Here is a 21,721-nt window from a genome sequence, read left to right as displayed (position 1 = left end):
ATGCAGAAATTACAGGGTTGTTGTTATGGGAGACTTGAACTTCCCAAATATTGACTGAAATCTCTTCACTACAAGAGGGATACATGGGGCTGAATTTGTCAGGTGTGTCCAAGAAGGGATTCCTGACACAGTACGTGGACCGGCCAATGAGAGGAGAGACCACACTGGATCTGGTTCTGGGGAATGAACTTGGTCAATTGGTGGATCTTTCAGTGGGGGAGCATTTTGGTGAGTGTGATTACAATTCCCTTAGCTATAGAAAAGGATATAAATAGTCAAAATGGTAAACTCCTTAAGTGGGGAAGGACTCATTGTGAAGGGATGAGGCAGGAACTTGTGAGAGTCAATTGGAAACAGTTTTTCAAGAGTGAAAGCACAAGAAGTTTAGAGACCACTTGTGCTGGGTTCAGGATAGGTTTTTCCCACTGGGAAAAGAAAAAGATGATCGAAAAAGTGAACCATGGTTGACAAAACAGGTGAGGCAGCTAGTCAAGAGGTAGAAGGAAGCATATATTAGATATAGGAAGTGGGAAAGAATAAGGACTCTTGAGAATTATATGGCAGAGAGGAAGGAGTTTAAGGGACTGAGGAAAGCTCAAATGGGTCATGAGAAAGCCTTGGTCTGTAGGATGAAGGAGGACCCCAAGGTGTTCTATGCATATGTGAAGAACAGAAGGATGGTGAGAATGAAGGTGGGGCCACTAAAGGATAAAGGAGGTAACATGTGCCTGGAGGTTGAGGAGGTCCTAAATGAATCTTTTGTGTCAGTATTCACAAGAGATGAGCTCACAAGGGTGAGCTCAGAATAGAACAGCCTTGTGTGCTGGACAATGTGGAGATTAAGGAAGAGGAAGTGTGGATCTTCTTTAAAACATTAAGATTGATAAGCTCCCGGGGCCTGATGCAATATACTCTAGGTTGCTGTGGGAAGTGAGGGAAGATCTATCTGGGACAGTAACTATCATCTCTTTGGCTGCAGGGGTGGGGGGGGGGGTGTGCCAGAGGACTGGAGAATGGCAAATATAGTCCCCTTGTTTAACAAAGGTAATAGGGAGGATCCTATGAGTCTTATATAAGTAGTGTGCAAACTATTGGATTCTTAAGGATAGGATCTATAAGCATTTAGAGAAGTAAAGTCTACTCAACGATAGTCAGCATGGATTTATGAGGGGAAGGTCATGCATGATGAGCCTAATTGAGTTTTTTGAGAAGGTAACAAAAGAAATTGATGAGGATAAGGTAGTATATATGATCTACATGGATTTGAATAAGGCATTTGATAAGGTCATTCATGAGAGACTCATTCAAAAAGTTTTGAGGCATGGGATCCATGGAACCTTGGCTATGAGGATAACAAATTGGCTTGAAGATGGAAAGAGTGAGTAGCAGAAGAAGGAAAATATTCTTCCTGGAGGTTGGTGACTAGTGGAGTGCTGCAAGGATCTGTTCTGGGACCCCTGCTCTTTGTCACTTTTATAAATATCCTGGTGAAGAAGCAGGATGGTCAGTAAGTTTGCAGATGATACAAATGTCGGAAAAGTTGCAGATGGAGCTGAAGGTTGTCTAAGGTTATATAAGAATGTAGACAGGATGCAGAGTTGGGCAGAAAAGTTGCAAAAGTAATTCAATCCAGACAAGTGTGAGGTGATGCATTTTGGAAGGACAAACTAGATGGCTGAGTACAGGGTTGATGGTTGGTTACTTAAGAGTGTGGATGAACAGTGGGACCTTGGGGTCCAAATCTATATATCCCTCAAGGTCACCACACAGGTTGATAGGATTGTTAAGAAGGCCTATGAGATGTTGGGCTTCATTAATTGGGGGGGGGGGGGTATTGAGATCAAGAGAGGTCTAGATGCAACTCTAAAAATCTCTGGTGAGACCACATTCAGAATATTGTGTTCAGTTCTGATCACCTCAGTACAGAAAGGATGTGAAAGCTATGGAGAGAGTGCAGAGGAGATTTACCAGGATTTTACCTGGATTGGAGCACAGAAGGATGAGAGGAGTCTTAATAGGAGTCTACAAAATTATAATAGGCATAGATGGGGTTGACAGCCAGTGCTTGTTTCCCAGGGCAGGAATAGCAAACACCAGAGGACATGAGTACAAAGTTAAGTGAAGAACGTTTAAGGGAGACATTAAGGGAGATGTAATTTTTTTTTGTTACACAGAGTTGTAGGAGCCTGGAATACCTTGCCAAAGATAGTGGTGGAGGCTGAAACATTTTTTTTTTCAAATTTCAATCAACATGGAGTTACAAAACAGACAAATCAAAGAAACATCACAGATATATACAATGAAATGCCAAAACCAAACGACATGTTGATGAACAAAGAAAGAAGAATCAACACATCACAATGACCAAATTTCTGCATTATTGTTTATAAATTCAAAATTACACACCATGTGGATCCTAACAGAAAAAGAGAAAGACCCATCTCTCCCAAAGGGAAAAAAAAAGACAAAGGTAATTTTCCCATATGATGTGACAAAATCATGTTTTCCAAAAGCATTCATTATACACGGATGAAACATTACATGATTCATCCAGAGCTTACTTCCTCCCTTAAGCGATAAATGTCTTGAGATAGACATCGATAGGGATATTGGAGATAGAGGTATTGGATTATCAAAGGTTAACCCCAGTATATCTTAAATATGGGTTCCATATTCTTAAAAACATGTTGTAATCATTTCAGAGATTGTAAATAATCTTCTCCAGAGAAACATAACTATGTATTTCTGACTTCAGTTGGGAATCAGATTTCCAAGTACTGGCTATACATTGACTGGTCACTGCTAAAGCGAGTTTAACAAATCTCAACTGATATTTCACAGCCTCACTTTAGGTCTTATATTTGCATATTTCCCCAATAAAAATAATTCTGGCACCTGAAGGTATCAAATTCTGGTAATTTGATCCAGGAGATTCTTCAAATCTTCCCAGACAGATTTCACTTTAGGGCATGACCAGGTTGAATGCAAAAAAAGATCCCTATGTCTTGACCACATCAAAAACATAAATTGGATAAGTCAGATTTCAATTTATTTAATTTTTGCAGGGTAAGGTACAGCTGATGCAAAAAATTATATTGCACCAACATTAATTGTATTGCTCCTGCTGTGTAATGACAAAGGTAAGACCAGGAAAAATGGATCAATTTCTATACCCAAATATGATTCCTATTCCTCTCTTGACTTATCGAGCCCTTGTTTAGGAGCTTCCGTCTGAAGTAAGAAATACATTTTTGAGATAAATTTCTTTGTGATCCCTTTTTGAACCAGGGTCTCTATTTCAGTACATTGCAGTAAGGTCAATACTGGACCTAATTTATCCCTTAAATAAGATCGTATCTGAAGATAGCAGAAAAAGGATGCATTTAAAACTCCAAATTTATTCCTGATTTGTTCAAAAATCATAAATTGTCTTTGCTAAAATCAGTCTTTGATCCCTTCCTGAGACCATGTTTGTAGAATTTTATTATCAATTATTAGCAATTAATTTATTTTCAGCTAGGGGTGTTTTGGGTGAGATTCCCCCCCACCACCCCCCACACCAATTTGACCATTGAGTTTATTCCAAGTTGTAATAATGTTTTGGTCAGGGGGCTTTCTTAGGACCAAATAGTAATTTAGAATTCCATTTATATATAAAATTTCTGCAATCTCCTCACCAACCTTATGCAGTTCCAATTTTACCCAAGATGACTTGTCTCCTCCATCAAAGTGGGAGGTGATGAACTTCAAGGGTTGCCCAATAATATTTTTTTTAAAGACTGGGAGCTTTAATCTTTCCAGTTCATAATTCCTGGTTAATTTATCGATAGATACTTTGGGAAACTTGCCCTTTCATAGAAACATACTAATATATTCATTTAAATTCTGAAAGAATTGAAAAGGTATTAAATCAGGAAGGTCTTGGAAAAGAATGGCAATTTAGGCAATGTATTCATTTTTATGCAATTGACCCATCCAATCAGAGTAATTGGAAGAATTATCCATTTATTTAAATCAGCCTCAATTTTCCGAAGGGGTACTTAAGCGACTCACAGACTTTTATAAATATCCTGGTGAAGAAGCAGGATGGGTCAGTAAGTTTGCAGATGATACAAATGTTGAAGAAGTCGTGGATGGAGCTGAACGTTGTCGAAGGTTACATAAGGATGTAGACAGGATGCAGAGTTGGGCAGAAAAGTGGCAAAAGTAATTCAATCCAGATAAGTGTGAGGTGATGCATTTTGGAAGGACAAACCAGATCGTTTGACAAACCTGACTCATAGATAGAAGAAAAATAGAGGGTTATGGGTTAGGGATGGTTTAGTACCTTTTTTTAAGCAATATATGAATATATGAATCAAAGGCAAATAGCGCCTTTGGAAGACTACACAAAAGAGTCTGGAAAAACAACCAACTGAAAAACCTCACAAAGATAAGCGTATACAGAGCCGTTGTCATACCCACACTCCTGTTCGGCTCCGAATCATGGGTCCTCTACCGGCACCACCTACGGCTCCTAGAACGCTTCCACCAGCGTTGTCTCCGCTTCATCCTCAACATCCATTGGAGCGCTTTCATCCCTAACGTCGAAGTACTCGAGATGGCAGAGGTCGACAGCATCGAGTCCACGCTGCTGAAGATCCAGCTGCGCTGGATGGGTCACGTCTCCAGAATGGAGGACCATCGCCTTCCCAAGATCGTGTTATATGGCGAGCTCTCCACTGGCCACCGTGACAGAGGTGCACCAAAGAAAAGGTACAAGGACTGCCTAAAGAAATCTCTTGGTGCCTGCCACATTGACCACCGCCAGTGGGCTGATAACGCCTCAAACCGTGCATCTTGGCGCCTCACAGTTTGGCGGGCAGCAACCTCCTTTGAAGAAGACCGCAGAGCCCACCTCACTGACAAAAGGCAAAGGAGGAAAAACCCAACACCCAACCCCAACCAACCAATTTTCCCCTGCAACCGCTGCAACCGTGTCTGCCTGTCCCGCATCGGACTTGTCAGCCACAAACGAGCCTGCAGCTGACGTGGACTTTTTACCCCCTCCATAAATCTTCGTCCGCGAAGCCAAGCCAAAGAGAAGATATGAATCAGTACAACATTGAGGGCCAAAGGGCCTATATTGTGCTGCAGTGCTCTATGTTCTAAGATGGCCCAAGTCTTATATTGCCAATATCCAAACTACTCGGACCTAGATGTGTTATTCTTTGCAGGGTCTTTGTTCAGATATAAATTATAACAGGTATCCTTGGATTCATCAAGGCTCAATATTGCTGCCAGCCAACCATCGATTAGAATGCGGATGATAATAGTGATTAGTTTTTCAGATTTCAAGGTCAGCACATCCTCTTCTTGGCTTCAGGCAGCAACAATCTTCGGTTGGCCATTCTGCAAGATAGACTCTTGGTCCTGAATATGGTTAAAAAATATCCTTAATTTTTTTTTAAAAAGGTACAGGAAATAATTTTCTTCACTGGGTAAATGTTAGTAGAGTAGATTCAATTTAATTTTAGGTTAGTCAAAGAGCTTGTCACGTTATCTCGGCACTGCATGTCATGTGCACATTTTATTTCAGTGAGTAAAGATCTAATTATTTCCCATGATTCCTGGAGCAGAGTCACCATTACATTAGGGAGAACCCTCGGAACATAGAACACTTCAGCACAGTGCAGGCATTTTCGCTCTCAATTTTGTGCTGACCTATATATTCCTAGCAAAATAAACAAAACCCTCCTTACCTCAAAACACTATTTTCCATTAAACCATGTGTCTTTCCAACAGCCTCTTAAATACCCCTGTTCCAGCCTCCACCACCACCCCTGGCAAAGCATTCCAGGCACCCATAACTTTATAAAAAAACTGACCCCTCATATCTCCCCTAAACTTTCCTTCTCTCACTTTGTACAGATTTCCTCTGGTCTTTGCTACTCCTGCCCTGAGAAAAAAGTGCTGGCTGCCTACCTTATCTATGCCATTCAGAATCTTGTAAACCTCTATTAAGTCACCTATCATTCTTCTTCACTCTAAAAATAAAAGTCCCAGCTCTGCTAACCTTGCCTCATAAGACTTTTTTTTTTCAAACCAGAAAACATGCTGGTAAAACCCCTTTGCACCCCCTCCATAGCTTCCACTTCCTTCCAATAATGAGGTGACCAGAACCAAACACAATGTTCTAAGTATGGTCTCACCAAATATTTGTAGAGTTGCAATATGACCTCTTGACTCTTGAACTCAATCCCCCAACAAATGAAAACCAGCATCCCATAACTATCCTATCAACTTGTGTGGTGACCTTGAGAGATGTATGGATTTAGACCACAAGGTCACTCTGTTCTTCCACACTGTTAAGTTTCTGACCATTAAACCTGTAATAAGCCCTCAGGTTTGACCTTCTAAAATGCATCACCTCACACTTATCTGAATTGAACTCCATCTGCCACTTTTCTGGCCAACATTGCATCCTGTCCAAATCCTTTGTAACCTACGTAAATGTTCAACACTATTCACAACTCCTCCAACCTTTGAATCATGTGCAAACTTACTGACTCATTGCTCCACTTCTTTATCTCGATCATTTGGATCGGGCTGATGCTGCTTGGAGGACAGCAGAGTCGTCATTCCCAAGGCGACCGTTGGAGGAGGGGCGAAGAGAGACTACTAGAGGAGTGAGTAAATTCCCTGAAGGCCTATAAAAGGTGAGGGAGTGGCCAGTGAGGAGCAGCTCAGTGAGTGAGTGGGGCAGTGAAGGAGTGGAGACTTGGGTGAGCAGGGGATAAGAAGGAGCTCCCTGTGTGGTAAGGTGTCATTTTTGGTTAGTCTTTTAGTATTATTTGTTTAGTTTTTCTTTTAAATAACCTATTTATATTAAGAAAGGAGGAAATGGAGTCAGTTGGGGTAGTTAAGTGCTCCAGTTGTGGGATGTGGGAAATCAGAGACAGCACAGATGTTCCTGAACACTCCACCTGCAAAAGGTGCATCCAATTGCAACTCATGAGCAACTGTGTTAGGGAGCTTGAGTTGCAATTGGATGAACTGAGGATCATAAGGGAAGCAGAGGCAGTGATAGAGAGGAGTTACAGGGAGACAGTCACCCCTAGAAGGCAGGAGTCAGGGAATTGGGTGACTGTGAGGAAAGGAGGGAGAGTGTCAGTGCAGAGTACCCCTGTGGAAGTGCCCCTCAGCAACATGTATTCGGCATTGGATACTGCTGGGGGAAACAGCCTATCAGGGATGAGTCGTGGGGGTCAGGTCTCTGGCTCAGGGGCTGCCCCTGAGGCTCAGAAGGGAAGGAGGGATAAGAACAGGGTAATTGTGGTTGGGGACTCACTTGTCAGAGGGACAGATAGGAGGATTGTTGGATGAGATCAGGGATCCAGGTTGGTCTGTTGCCTCCCTGGTGCTAGGGTCAGGGATGTCTCTGATTTAGTTCACAGAATTCTGCAAGGGGAAGGTGAGCAGCCAGAAGTCGTGGTCCATGTGGGGACCAATGACTTAGAAGTGGGGATGAAGTCCTGAAACAGGAATACATAGAATTAGGCAGGAATTTAAAAAAACAGGACCTCTAAGGTAGTAATCTCTGGATTGCTGCCTGTGCCACGCGCTAGAGAGGGTAGTAATAGGAGGATGTGGAGGATGAATGCGTGGCTAAAGAACTGGTGCAGGGGGCAGGGGATAAGATTTTTGGATCATTGGGATCTCTTCTGGGGAAAGTCGGACCTGTACAAAAGGGACGGACTCCACTTGAACTGGAGGGGGACCAATATCCTGGCAAGCAGATTTGCTAGAGCTGTGGGGGAGGGTTTAAACTAGTTGGCAGGGGCGGTGGGGAGCAGAGTTTGTGAGCAGTGTCTAGGGTGCATGGCCACCTAGTTAAGAATGATAAAGATAACAAAGGAAGGATGGTTAAGGTGAAAGGTAGAAAAGGGAATATATGTGAGGGTCATTCTCTGAAATGCATGTACTTTAATGCAAGAAGCATAGTGAACGAGGTAGATGAGCTTAGAGCATGGATTGGCACTTGGAATCATGATGTTGTGGCAATTAGTGAGACCTGGTTACAGGAGGGACAAGACTGGCAACTAAATATTCCAGAATACAAATGTTTTAGATGTGATAGAACAGGAGTTAAAAAAGGGGGAGGAGTTGCTCTGCTTGTTAAGGAGGATATTATTGCCGTGAGGTGGCAGGATGGTTTGGAGGGATCGTCCAGTGAGGCTGTTTGGGTGGAATTGAGGGGTGGAGGAGGAATGAGGGTACTAATAGGAGTGTATTATAGACCACCAAATGGGCCAAGAAAATTGGAAGAACAAATTTGTAAGGAGATACCATATATGTGTAATAAACATAAGGTAGTGATCATGGGAGATTTTAACTTGCCTCACATTGATTGGGATACCCATACAGTAAGAGGGTTGGATGGGCTAGAGTTTGTCAAATGTGTACAAGATAGTTTTCTTAATCAATACATAGAGGAACCAACTTGGGACGGTGTAATACTGGATATCCTGTTAGGGAACGAGATAGGTCAGGTGTCTGAGGTTAATGTTGGAGAACAAATTGAGTCTAGTGATCACAACTCTATTAGTTTTAAGGTAGTTTTAGGGAAGAGCAAAGAAGGGCCTTAAGTTGAGGTTCTGGATTGGAGAAAAGCAAATTTTGAAGGAATAAGAATGGATCTGGGGAGTATTGAGTGTGATATGATTTTTTCAGGAAAGAATGTAAATGAAAAATGGAGAATATTCAAAGAAGAAATTTTGAAAGTACAGAGTAGCTATGTCCCAGTGAGGATCAAAGGAAAGGCTGGAAGTCATAGGGAGTCTTGGTTTTCGAGGAATATTAGAAATTTGGATAGGAAAAAGAGGGAGGTGTACAAGAAGTATAAACAGCAGGATGCTGAGAAATTGAAAGAGGACTACAAGGAGTATAGAAAAAATCTTAAGAAAGAAATTAGAAAGGCCAAAAAGAGGCACAACGAGGCTTTGGCAGGCAGAGTAAAAATAAATCCAAAGGGTTTCATTAAAAGTAAAAGATTAGTGAGGGATAGAATTGGACCCCTTGTATATAGGGAGGGTAGGCTATGTGAAAAGTCAGAGGAGATGGGGGAAATTTTAAATTATTTCTTTTCCTCAGTATTCACAAGGGAAAAAATATTGTACCAGTTGAAGTAAAGAAAAATAGCGGGGAGGTCATGAATCATATAAGGATAACCGAGGAGGTAGTGATGGCAGTGTTAAAAAAGATAAAGATGGACAAATCTCCGGGTCCAGACAAAGTATTCCCAAGGGCACTCAGGGAGAATAGTGTACAGATAGTGGGGCCATTAACAGAGATATTTAGGATGTTACTGGTCACGGGGGTAGTACCAGAGGATTGGAGGGTGACTCATGTTGTTCCACTGTTTAAGAAAGGGTCCAAATGTAAGCCTGGAAATTATAGACCTATGAGTCTGACGTCTGTGGTGGGTAAGTTGATGGAAAGTGTTCTGAGGGATGGCATTTACAAATATTTGGAAGAACAGGGATTGATAGGTAATAGTCAGCATGGTTTTTCAGGGGTAGATCATGCTTAACAAACCTTATAGAGTTTTTTGAGGGGGTTACAAAAAAGATTGATGAAGGGAAGGCTGTGGATGTTGTCTATTTGGACTTTAGTAAAGCTTTTGACAAAGTTCCCCACAGGAGGTTAGGAAAAAAGGTGGAGGCAATAGGTATAAATAAGGAGGTAGTGAAATGGATTCAGCAATGGTTAGATGGGAGGTATCAGAGAGTAGTGGTAGAAAATTGTTTGTAAAATTGGAGGCCGGTGACTAGTGGAGTTTCTCAGGGATTGGTCCTGGGTCCACTATTGTTTGTTATATATATTAATGATCTGGAAGAAGGGGTGGTGAATTGGATAAGTAAGTTTGCAGATGATACAAAGATTGATGGTATTGTGGACAGTGAGGAAGATTACCGTAGCTTAAAAAGAGATATAGGAAAGCTAGAGGAGTGGGCTGAGAAATGGCTGATGGAATTTAATACGGATAAGTGTGAAGTGTTGCATTTTGGAAAGGCAAATCTAAATAGGTCATATACATTGAATGGTAGACAATTGAGGAGTGCAGAGCCACAAAGGGATTTAGGAGTTATGGTAAATAGTACCCTCAAAGTTGATACTCAGGTAGATAGAGTGAAGAAGGCATTTGGAATGTTGGCCTTCATAAATTGGAGTATTGAATTCAAGAGTTGGGATGTTATGATGAAATTGTACAAAGCATTGGTGAGGCCAAATTTGGTATACTGTGTGCAGTTTTGGTCACTAAATTATAGCAAGGATATAAACAAAATAGAGAGAGTGCAGAGAAGGTTCACGAGAATGTTGACAGGATGTCAGGGTTTGAGTTACAGAGAAAGGTTGAGCAGCCTGGGGCTTTTTTCTCTGGAGTGTAGAAGATTGAGGGGGGATTTGATGGAGGTGTTCAAGATTTTAAAAGGGACAGAGAGAGCCAATGTGGATAGGCTTTTTCAAATAAGAGTCGGGGATATTCAAACCAGAGGCCATGGTTTGAGATTGAAGGGGGAAAATTATAAGGGGAACATGAGAAGATATTTCTTCACATAAAGGGTGGTTGGAATGTGGAATAAGCTTCCGGCAGAGGAGGTTGAAGCAGGGACGTTATTTACATTTAAGGAAAGACTGGATAATTACATGGAGGGGAGAGGATTGGAGGGGTATGGACCAGGTGCTGGTCAGAGGGACTAGGAGGGTGGGGATTTGTTCCGTCATGGACTAGTAGGGCCAAACTGGCCTGTTCTGTGCAGTATATGGTTATATGGTTATATTATAAAAATCACAATGAGCAAGGGTCTAAGAACAGATATCTGTGGAATTCCACTTGTCACTGAACTCCAGGCAGAATATTTTCTGACCACCACTACTCTCTGCTTTCTTTAAGCAAGCAAATTCTGAATCCACACAGCTAAAGTTCCATGGATCCCCAAACTTTCTAAATGAGCTTCTCATGGGGGACCTTGTAAATGTCTTACTAAAATCCATATACACCACATCTACCTACATCAATTTATTTTATTATCTCCTCAAAAAACTCAGTTCGGCTCGTGAGACACAACCTTCCCTTCACAAAGCCATGCTGACTATCCCTGAGAAGACTGACCTTATCAAAAAGATCAAAATTCCTGTCCTTAAGAATCCTCTCCAATAGTTTAACCACCACTGATGCAAGACTCACTGGTCTATACTTCCCAGGATTCTCCCTATTATCTTTTTTAAATAAGAGGACCATATTTGCCATTCTCCATTTCTCCAGCACCTCCCCTGTGGTCAAGGAGGATACTAATGCCCCAGCTATCACTTTTGTTTCTTCCCACAGCAGCATGGGATATATCATGTTCAGGCCTGGGGACTTAAAAATATTGATGTTTTTAAGAAGATCCAGCACTTCCTCTTTCTTAATGTCAACATGATTCAGCTGTGACAGATTATAGATATGTTTAAAGGAGATACATTGGGGTAGGTTTTTAGTGCAGGTCACATACAAACACTTCAAAACAGATCTCATTTAAAATACTGGAGCTCTGCTCAAGCTAGACAGGCCGACTCCAAGAGCCTTTGCAAAAACTTTGGGGAGTGCCCAAGGGACTTCACTAATGGATTGTTGTTTTGAAAAGCAACAGATGAAAGAACTCACAGGAGCCACAAGCTGTCTGGAGTGGAACTTGCTGTTCTAAGAGGGTCATGTAGTTTTGCAAGCATAGAGAGTAAAACAGGCTTTCTCTCTTTGTGAGAGAGAGAATTCAGTTCTGCAGTTTTACAGTCAGCAGCAGCAGCTGGGACTGGAACAGGACAAGCTGGCAAGCATGTGGAAAAATCCATTTGGTATTGAATACAGGAATTGGGATGTCATGTTGAAGTTGTAAAAGGCACTGGTGAGGCGAAATTTGGAATATTGTGTGCAGTTTTGGTCGCCAAATTATAGGAAGGATATAAACAGAATAGAGAGACTGCAGAGGAGATTTACAAGGATGTTGGCTGTGTTTCAGGGTTTGAGTTACAGGGAAAGGTTGAGCAGGCTAGGACTTTATTCGCAGGACATAGAAGATTGAGGGGTGATTTGAAAGAGGTATTTAAAATTATGAGGGAGACAGATAAAGTCAAATATGGACAGGCTTTTTCCATTGAGAGTGGGGGAGATTCAAACAAGAGGAAATTGATTGAGATTGAAAGGGAAAAGAATGGGGGAAACATGGTGGGGGGAATTTCTTCACTCAGAGGGTGGTGGGAGTGTGGAATAAGTATCTGGCCAAAGTGGTAGATGCGGGCTCGATTTTAATATTTAAGGAAAAGTTGGATAGGTATGGAGGGTTATGTGGGGGGTGCAGGTCAATGGGACTAGGTGAGAGAATGTGTTCGGCATGGACTAGAAGGGCCAAACTGGCCTGTTTCTGTGCTGTAATGGTTATATGGAAGACAGGTTCAGCTTGGTCAAAGCCCTTGTGGTTCATACAAGAGGAGAGGACTGGCTGTCTAATATTTCACTAGAAATAAGAGAAACAAAAAGGAATTCTGTGGTGACCTGAAGGAGGTTATCATCTGGAAAACCCTGACGAGACAAGTTTCTTCAGCAAAACGCTGAAGTGGCTGATTAAAAAGGAATCAGTTGTGGGTGTCCAGCAAACAACAAATCTCTCTCTGAAAACCAAAAAAGAACCTTCCTGAGTGGTAACCCTTTACCTTTCAAGCACCAAAGCCTAGTGAACTTTATAAATGTTAAATTCTGTGCACAGTATAAGAATTGCCTGCAAGCAGTGAACTTGGAGGAATGAGAAGTGAGATTGGACTGTGAATCAAATAATTTTTCTAAACTTACACACACATTACATACACATGTGCTTAGAATTAGAAGGGTAAGTTAGGTTAGTTAATAGTAATAAGTTAAAGTTTGATTTCATTTTCAAGTTCAAAGATAATTGAAAGCAGCTTGTGTGTAAGTAACCATTAGTCTTGGTGAATATCTATTTCTGCTGGGTTTTGGGGTCCTCTGGGCTCATAACACAGCACACAAGCCTGTTTTATTCTGACCAGACCTTGACCAAAGTTCTTTTCTCTGGTGAATACTGAAGCAAAATATTAATTTAGGACCTCTGCCTCCAGACACATGTTGCCTCCTTTATCCTTAAGTGGCTCCACCTTCACTCTTCTTATTCTTCAGTTCTTCACGTATGCATAGAACGCCTTGAGATTCTCTTTAGTCCTACTTGCCAAGGCATGCCCCCTTCAAGCTCTCCCAAGTCCTTCCTTCTCATGAGCCCTTCTGTATTTTGCTTCCTAATTCAAATGTATACTTCCTTCTTCTTCTTAATTACTGCTTCACCTGTTTTGTCAACCACAATTTCCTTCATCCACCACCTTTTTCCTATCTCAGTGGGACAAACCTATCCAGAATCCCGTGTAAATGGTCCCTGAACATTCTCCACTTCTGTGCTTTCTCCCATAAACATCTGTTCCCAATTTATTCTTCCCAGTTCCTGCCTGATCCTATTGTAATTAGTTTTTTTTTAACCATTAAACACTTTCCCATTCTGTCTGCTTTCATCCTTTTTGACCATAATATACTGAAGCTCTGGGAGTTATGGTCACTCTCACCAAATGCTCCCCCCACCATGAGTTCTGCCACCTGACCAGGTTCATTACTCAGTACTAGATCCAATATGGCCTCTCCTTTAGTCAGCTGGCCTGCATACTGTGTCAGAAATCCTTCATGGACACATCTGACAAATGCTGCCCCATCTACTCCTCTTGTATTGAGGAGATTTCAGTCAATACTTGGGAAGTTTAAGTCTCCTATAACAACACCCTGTAATTTCTGCACTATTCCAAAATCTGCTTACTTATCTGTTCCTCAGTGTCCTGAGGGCTATTTGGTGGCCTATAGACTACTTTGAGTTCAGTGATAGCTCCCTTATTTCTGACTTCCACCCACATTGACTCAGTAGACACTCCCTCTACAACTTCCTCCCTTTTTAATGCTACTCTCTCCCAAAAACTCCTAAACCCCAGTACTTGAACCAGCCAATCCTGTCCTTCCAACACGTACTGATCCATGATCTAACATCATCTCCTTTATTCCTAATACTTGCACAGTCAGCAATCTTTAAATTACCACCTTTGAGGTCCTGCTTTTCAGCTTCCTTCCTTACCCCTTATATTCCCTCTTCGGGACCTCATCCCTATTCCTATCTATGTCATTGTTACCAATATGGACCATGACATTTGACTGCTCACCCACCTGCCTGAAAATGTTGCAGTAGGTTACCCAGGCACCCGGGAGGCAACCTACCATCCGGGAGTCTTTATCTTGTTCACAGAACCTCCTATCTGTTTGCCCAACTATCAAATCTCCAATCACTATCAAATCCCGGATCATTATTGCTCTCCTCTTCTCTCCCTTCCAATCTTAGCGAAAGAGCCAAACTCTGTGCCAGAGAACTGACCATCTGACTTGACTCTGGTAGAGCGTTTCCCCCCCCCCCACCCCCACCAGTTTCAAAACAGACTACTTATTATCGAGGGAAGTGGCCACAGGGGTGCTCTGCACTGATTACCTCCTCCCTTTCCCTCAATCACTCCCTGACTTTTGGGACAATTGTCTTTTTGTTGCACCTGTCTATTACCCCTCTGCCTCCTGAATGATCTGAAGTTCATCCAGCTCGTTTCCTATCATATTTCAAATCCAAAGTCCAGAAGTGATGATGCTTTCATGGCAATGGTGAAATGACCTCATTCGATTTTAACTCATGCAATCTGACTTTACCCACTTAATTCTTAAGGCTGCATGCGGCAGACTAGAAACACACATATAATGATGATTTTAAAAGACTGAAAAACGAAAAAAAGTTAGCGTGGTAGTTAGTGCAACACTTTTACCGCACCAGTGATCTGGGTTCCAATCCGGCACTGTCTTTGAGTTTGTATGTTTTCCCCATATCTGTGTGGGTTTACTCTGGGTACTCCAGTGTCTTCCCACCCTTCCAAAACGCAAGTCATTTGGAGGGAACAGGCTCATGGGCTGGACAGGCCTAAATTCAAAATTTAAAAATCAATAATCAATTTTGATTGATTAAATGGGAGAACTGCATGAAAACTACTTTGCTAGTTGAAACATTTACATTCACCAAATTTCATTTAATTGATAAAGTTGTCTCATGTTGTCATTTGTAGGTATAGAAATCGCTTGAAATTGAGTCGTATTATATCAAATGTGGCTTATCACCAAAAACACTACCTATAGCAAGAACATTCCACTTGCCTGGTATTTAATCACTTTATTTGAAATGCTATGCAGCTTTGTTTACAAAATATATAAACAGTGTGCTCATTACAGTAACGTAAATCTTAGAAAGAACCTCCTTATAAACTAAACATGAAATTTAAAAGGCCACACGATAAAAGGCAAATTAAATCAAACGCAATATGTATTTAGCACGTTTACAGTTAAATTATAAAGTCAAACTTTTGTTGCATTATCAGGTATATGTCAAAAATCTATCAAATATTATGAAATATAAATTACAATTAAAGGCTTGATGTCTGCAAAAATGCAAAGTTCATTTTCTGTACAGTACAACTCCTTTGAAAAAGTAGGTAAAAGAAGGACTGGATTCCCATCATCAAGAGTTTGCAAACATAGAAGATCAGTAATTTAAGACAAACTGTAGGACGTGTAAAAGTGAGTATCCTTTGTTTGGTATTTACAAAGATTTTATTTGATGTTAGAAGTAGAAATCTGTCATCAATTACTTGACATTATACATGCAAAATAGAGTTAGGCAGTTACAATCATCATTTACTGCTTAATGCAACACAGTGAACTGTTGTTTGCTTTGTAACATAGCTTCTTCCTTCTCAGTGTTTCTGCTATAAAGCAAAGCAAGTTTTCTCTGTCAAATGCCATACAGTAGCTAGTTCCATACCAATTCTTTATTTCTGAAAGAGGAGGATACATCTGAATCCTTTCATTTTTTTTTGTCCTGATATAAATGTCCAGGTTATTTACATCCAGATTTCTTTCACTTCAGCCAGCTGATTGAGCCATGGGTTGCAATTCACAACATTGTCGAGATATCCAAAGGTCTTTCCTTAGCTTTCTACTAAAATGTTCATAGTAAGACAACAAAGTAAATACCATCCATGTGTACAAATACTTAAAAAAACCCTCCCCTTAGAATTGGAGGATATTTGTTGGTAACCTTCCCCATGCATCACTTTTTACTTCATAAAGCACATTTCATTGCAGTTCAAAGTCTCAGCATCTAGGATACTATTTTATAAATACAAGATATTGCTTGACAGCATAAAGTTGCATAGCAACAGTAAAAAAAATCAGAACTGCCTTTACACTCGAGATGCAAACATCCAGAACACATCTGTTCAATTTGCAATGCAAGCCACCATATTGTGTGCAAATGCTCTATTGAACAGTGAATATAAATTGCAAGGTTGGTGCTTTCTTACTATCAATGATGACATTGAGGGCAGCATTATACAAATAGATATGCCACAGATTAATTAAAGTTATGTCAATAATAAACAGGATAGTTCTTGTTGAAGTAAAACAATGTATGGATTTAATACTTTGCAGTTTCACATTTCTTTGTATCGTACTAATGTGTCAGAAATGAATGTGGTCTATCTTAGGGGTAAAATGGTTCATGCTTCTGTATCCACTTCTACATCTGCAATTTGTGGTTTATCAGCATCACCAAGTAATTCTGTTTCTGGTACCAACATTTCACTGTCTTGGAAGTTCTCGGGTGCTGGTACTTCATCTTCCACAGTGGGCTCATTAGGCTCATCTTCTGTCCCATTTGATTGGTCAGGGATCAAAGCAGTGCGCTCTGTTCCTGAAGCATTTGAGGGTGCTGTTGTAACATAGCCTGTGCTTGTAGATCCACTTCCACTGTTATGGGAACCAGTTTTTGGCACCATCTGTGGGGGTAACTGCTGAGGCATCTGCATCTGAATTTGCATTGGATAAAAATTTGGCAAGTACGCGCCATAGGCTGGCATTGGCTGGTAGCCATTCACTGGAATGTACAGTTGGGGTGGTGGGACCATTGGCCGCATCTGTCCTTTTACTGGTATGAATTGTGGTGGTGGGAAATGCGCTTTAGGTTTTGGTCCCACATATCTTGCATTGCTAATATTACTGATTGGACTTGTGCTGAGGGAGCTAGTCTGTGTGGCATTACTGCCCCCAGAGGCAGGAGTGGAGTTGTTATAGTTGGATAAATTTTCCCATGCTCGGAGGCGTGCATGGATGTCTTTAAACCGTGGTCGTCTTGAAGGAAATTCGTTCCAACACTCCAGCATCAGACTGTACACCCAGGCAGGGCAATCATCTGGACAAGGCAACACGTGGCGGTTTCTTATCATTTCTATGACATCTTGATTGGAATACCCACAGTAGGGCTGCAGGCCATAGCCAAATATTTCCCATGCCACAACCCCAAAAGACCATATGTCAGAATCAACGGAAAACTTGCCATACATGATAGCTTCAGGTGGCATCCAGCGGATCGGTAGAAGGGAATTTCCCATCAGCTTGTAGTAATCTGCAGAATAAACATCCCTAAAAATGCCCAAATCAGATATTTTAATGTGGAGTTTATCACACACTAGGATATTCCTTGTAGCCAGATCCTTGTGTACAACGTGATGGCTGCAAAGGTATTCCATGCCAGCTGCTATCTGGGTCACAATGTGCAGGAAGTCTGCTGGCTCCAGGGCAGACTTCACTGTCCTGTCATCATCGCTACTTCCAACATCAGAGTGGGGTGATCGCATCACTAGGAATTCATGAAGATCACTCTGGGAAGGATAACTAAAGATCATGCTCATGGGCTGTTCCTTGGTCACTATGCCCAGCAGGCAAACAATATTTGGGTGCTGCAACCGAGATCGCATCAAAGCTTCATGTTTGAATTCTTCCCTGAGTGACACTTCAGTTTTATCCTTCATGGTTTTAATAGCTATAACTTGTGCTTGTTCACCAGGGCCTGTGCTGTACAGATGTCCCTTGTATACCTTTCCAAACCGATCCTCTCCAAGTTCTTCCATAAAACGCACTGCAGATAGGCAAATATCTTTCAATTTCCCCTGCAAAGACAACCAAAAAGAAATTGGTTAGCATGAGAATGCGGAGCAGTGCATAATCTGAAAAAGAAGTCCATGATCAAACTGGTTAAATTAAGTCTCAAAGTTGCCGTAATGAGGAGGGATCTTATTGGTGAGCCATGCCAGTTGAATGTCTGCGGGGGTTGTACCATTTTATGAATGGATTGGTGGGATGTGGTGACTTCCAAGGGGTGGAATGTGAGGAGGGTCACATGTCCTCTTCGGCCTAGTCGAAAGTCACCTCCAATCAACGATCTATGTACTTAGCCATGGGATCCGCAATTTGTAGCGATCTATCTGGAGAAATGAGTATTGGTTGTTTATTTGCATCCGATGTGCAGAAAGTGAGTAGCTTCTCTGTGTGTGAATGTGATCAGGGGGTGGCTCAGTGCTCTCCAATAGATGGTAGGCCACCTGAATTCCTGACCATCTTGTCAAGAGAAGGGGGCTCTCATTGTCACACCACCTGGTGGTGTCTGACCCACCGAGATCAGAGGAGGTAGAGCTTACTGAGGATGGGGAAGGTGTGGGTGCAGCAGCCACAGGGTCCACCAAGAAGAGGGGAGGCAGTAGTGTGCAGACCAGGGGAGACGTGATGGATGGCATTAGCGGGAGAACTGATCTGTTCACACACTCTGACTAACCCAAAGAGACAAGGTGATCCTACAATGGATGCTGGCAGCAACAATAGCCTGTCAATCACCATCGGAATATCCTATCACACCTTTCGCGGAGTGATGCTCGAGAATGCCAGCAGAGCCAACAAGTCAGTCTGCTAGATCTGCATGAGCATGCCTGCACATTCTGCTGAAAGACAACCACTAACGTCGATCCCGTTCATCAATAAAGAAGGAAACTGTTGGGAGAAATTTTCCAGCTCCACGGGCTTTGGAGTCCTGTTTTGGGGAGGCTGGGAGTAATGGTCTCCAACCAACTTTGCTCCATATCGTATGCAATCTCACCTCTAGTGATCCTCAGTGGGGTAGAGATTTCAAGGGACGGTATTTCCCTCCCTACAATTTGACTAATAATAAAGTCATGACTCTCAGAGTGACCAGTTGGTAGAGGACAGCGAGTGAAAGCAGGAACAGTTCCCAGATACAACAATGTCCTTCATAATGTCCTGTGAAGGTGAGCGCTCCTGGGACATTGAATGGTATGCACTGGATGTGAGGCTGCCAGGCCTACCCCTGGCTCAAATGGCATGGTATGGCTGCTGTTATCTGGAATATATTATACCATACATACACCACTTGAATGATTTTGGGGAGCTCCCAGCCTACAGTGTACACTAGAGCAAAAGGGCAATCAATGAGGCAGAATGGAAGGTTCTGGATGGTTGCTTTTCCCCAGTTTGTTACTGCCCGACTGTTCCAAGAGCTAATACACGTGACCACCATAATGGAGACACTAGCCAATGAGAAATGGCTGTGGCACTGAGATACACAAAAGATGCAATGGCTCGGGTGGCAGCTGAGCTGATGGATGTTTAGATGGGGTTCTTTTCAAAATGTATTCATAGAGCATCAAAAGCAACTTCATGCACATTATACAGATGTACATTTTTTTAAAAAAGAAAATAGGAGCAAAGAAAAACCAACAAACATAAACACAAAAGTTCACATACATCCTCAGATAAACCCCACTCCCTGACCACCTTGGCACCTTTGCTGAGAGCATCATTGGTTTATTATCAATTGTACTGGTACAACCAACTCACGGTTACTCTTTTAATCTGTAAGCACTCACAATTTGGAAAAAAACTCCAAGGTTTGCCATTTGTGGAAAAAAAATTCTGGGGGACCCTCTTAATGTGCATTTGATTTTCTCCCATTTAATAAAGAAACTGATATCCTTAATCCATTGTGAAATAGAAAGACCCCTATCAGATTTCCAATCTAGTATGATTAGACACTTGGTTAATTGGGACGTAAATGCTATCACGCCTTTCTGCTGTGAGTGTAGTGCGTTGTTAGAGATTCCAAATATTGCAGTTAACGGGCAGGGTTACAAATTGTTTTTAAATATTTCAGATATTGAGCTGAAGACTCCGCTCCAGAACCCTTGTATTTTGGAGCACTGATAAAACATGTGACTTGGGTGTCAAGGGGAGTCATTACACTGATTGTATTTGTGCTCTATTTCAGGATAAATGGCTGAGTGTTTGGATTTTGAAAAGTGGACCCTGTGCAGCCCCTTGAACTGAATGAGTCCAAAGCAGGTGCAGGAGGTGATGGAATAAATTCTCTCAATAGTCAATTCCCGCAGTTTCATCAATTTCCATTTCCAATTCTTGCTCCCATTTGGAAAGTGAATGACCTTTAATTGACAGAATAGAACTATAAATGATTGAAATTGTCCCTCTCACTCCTAGGTTAGCTGATATTAGATCTTCCCAGCGTGGTACAGTATGGAGGCACCAACTCTCAGGACACGAGAGTGTCCTGCGACATCACAGGCACCAGACTTCACTCTATTGAGGATATCTACAAGAGGCAGTGTCTTAATAAAGCAGCCTCTATCCTCAGACACTCACCACCCAGGCCATGCCCTCTTCACTCTACTACCACTGGGAAAAGGTGCAAGAGCCTAAAGATGAGCACTCAGCAAAACAAGGACAGCTTCTTCCCCGCTGCCATCAGATTCCTGGATAATCAATGAACCAAAGACACTGCCTTACTTTTCAAGCACACTTATTTTTTATTTATTCTTGTAAAAGTGGTTTATATGAATGTTTGCACTGCCGCAAAACAGTGAATTTCGTGACTTGTTCATAACAATAAATTATGATTCTGAACTTTCCTCCACATTGCATGTAAATAAAGTTGAAGGCTTGTGGTTAAACTGTGTTCAGGCTCATCACTTCTTGGACCCTCGGAACTTGTTCTCCTTATCACAGTTGCCCAATTACAACATACAATCTTCAAGGAAATAGGGGAATAGGAAAGAGAGCAAAGAGAAGCTCAAGGGGGTCAGCGAGTCTGGCAGGATCCATGGAGAGAAGTGGTCAGTGAACGCTTTGTATTAGGATCCTTTAAAGAAATAAACATGGAAAGTATAGGGCCTGAAACATTGGCTGACCATTTCTCCTCATGGATGCTACCTGACCCAATGTCTCTCCAGCTTTTCTTTATTCACTCAAGATTTCAGCTTTTGCAATTTTTGTGTTTCTCAGTGGAATAGGGTAGTTTGATAGAATGCAATTGGTTCTATGTCATCCCACCAATTATTTGATTTCTTTATTAATACAGATAAACTACCTTGTACCAAAATCATATTTAACATCCTATCTTCAACCTATGAGTAATTTGGACAGAACTATTTAATAGCTTAATTAATGAACAATAGGACAACTTCTACAAAAACACAAACATCTAAGCACCTGGGAAGATTTGTATCGCCAATCAGCCAAACACTGGCAGTTTTGTTAATGGATGGGTTTTGGTAAGACTCAGATGAACCATCCGTTTGGCATTCTAGTTGCATTATCTTTATTTTCACATTCTGGGACTCACTATCATTGTGACTGGATTATGTATGGAGCTGT

General features: G+C 41.6%; 1 protein-coding gene and 1 long non-coding RNA gene across 4 annotated transcripts in view; one reads left to right on the top strand and one right to left on the bottom strand.

Moving 5' to 3' along the window:
• The first annotated feature begins 6,585 nt into the window (after window positions 1-6,585).
• On the top strand, window positions 6,586-21,043 carry LOC138758833 (uncharacterized). The gene is made up of 3 exons (XR_011354499.1): window positions 6,586-6,668; window positions 20,322-20,404; window positions 20,549-21,043. It is a non-coding gene; the product is annotated as an uncharacterized lncRNA (long non-coding RNA).
• Window positions 15,303-21,721, bottom strand: part of ror2 (receptor tyrosine kinase-like orphan receptor 2) — a 294,858-nt gene continuing 288,439 nt past the window's right edge. For all 3 annotated transcript variants that reach the window (XM_069928242.1, XM_069928250.1, XM_069928259.1), the window contains one exon: window positions 15,303-18,156. In XM_069928242.1, the coding sequence (XP_069784343.1) occupies window positions 16,708-18,156 (1,449 nt within the window). In that variant the 3' untranslated portion in view covers window positions 15,303-16,707. The remainder of the gene's footprint in view (window positions 18,157-21,721) is intronic.

The sequence above is a fragment of the Narcine bancroftii genome, chromosome 1 (assembly GCF_036971445.1).
Source record: "Narcine bancroftii isolate sNarBan1 chromosome 1, sNarBan1.hap1, whole genome shotgun sequence".
In the NCBI taxonomy this organism is placed as follows: domain Eukaryota; kingdom Metazoa; phylum Chordata; class Chondrichthyes; order Torpediniformes; family Narcinidae; genus Narcine; species Narcine bancroftii.
This window is presented reverse-complemented; position numbering and strand designations above follow the sequence as displayed.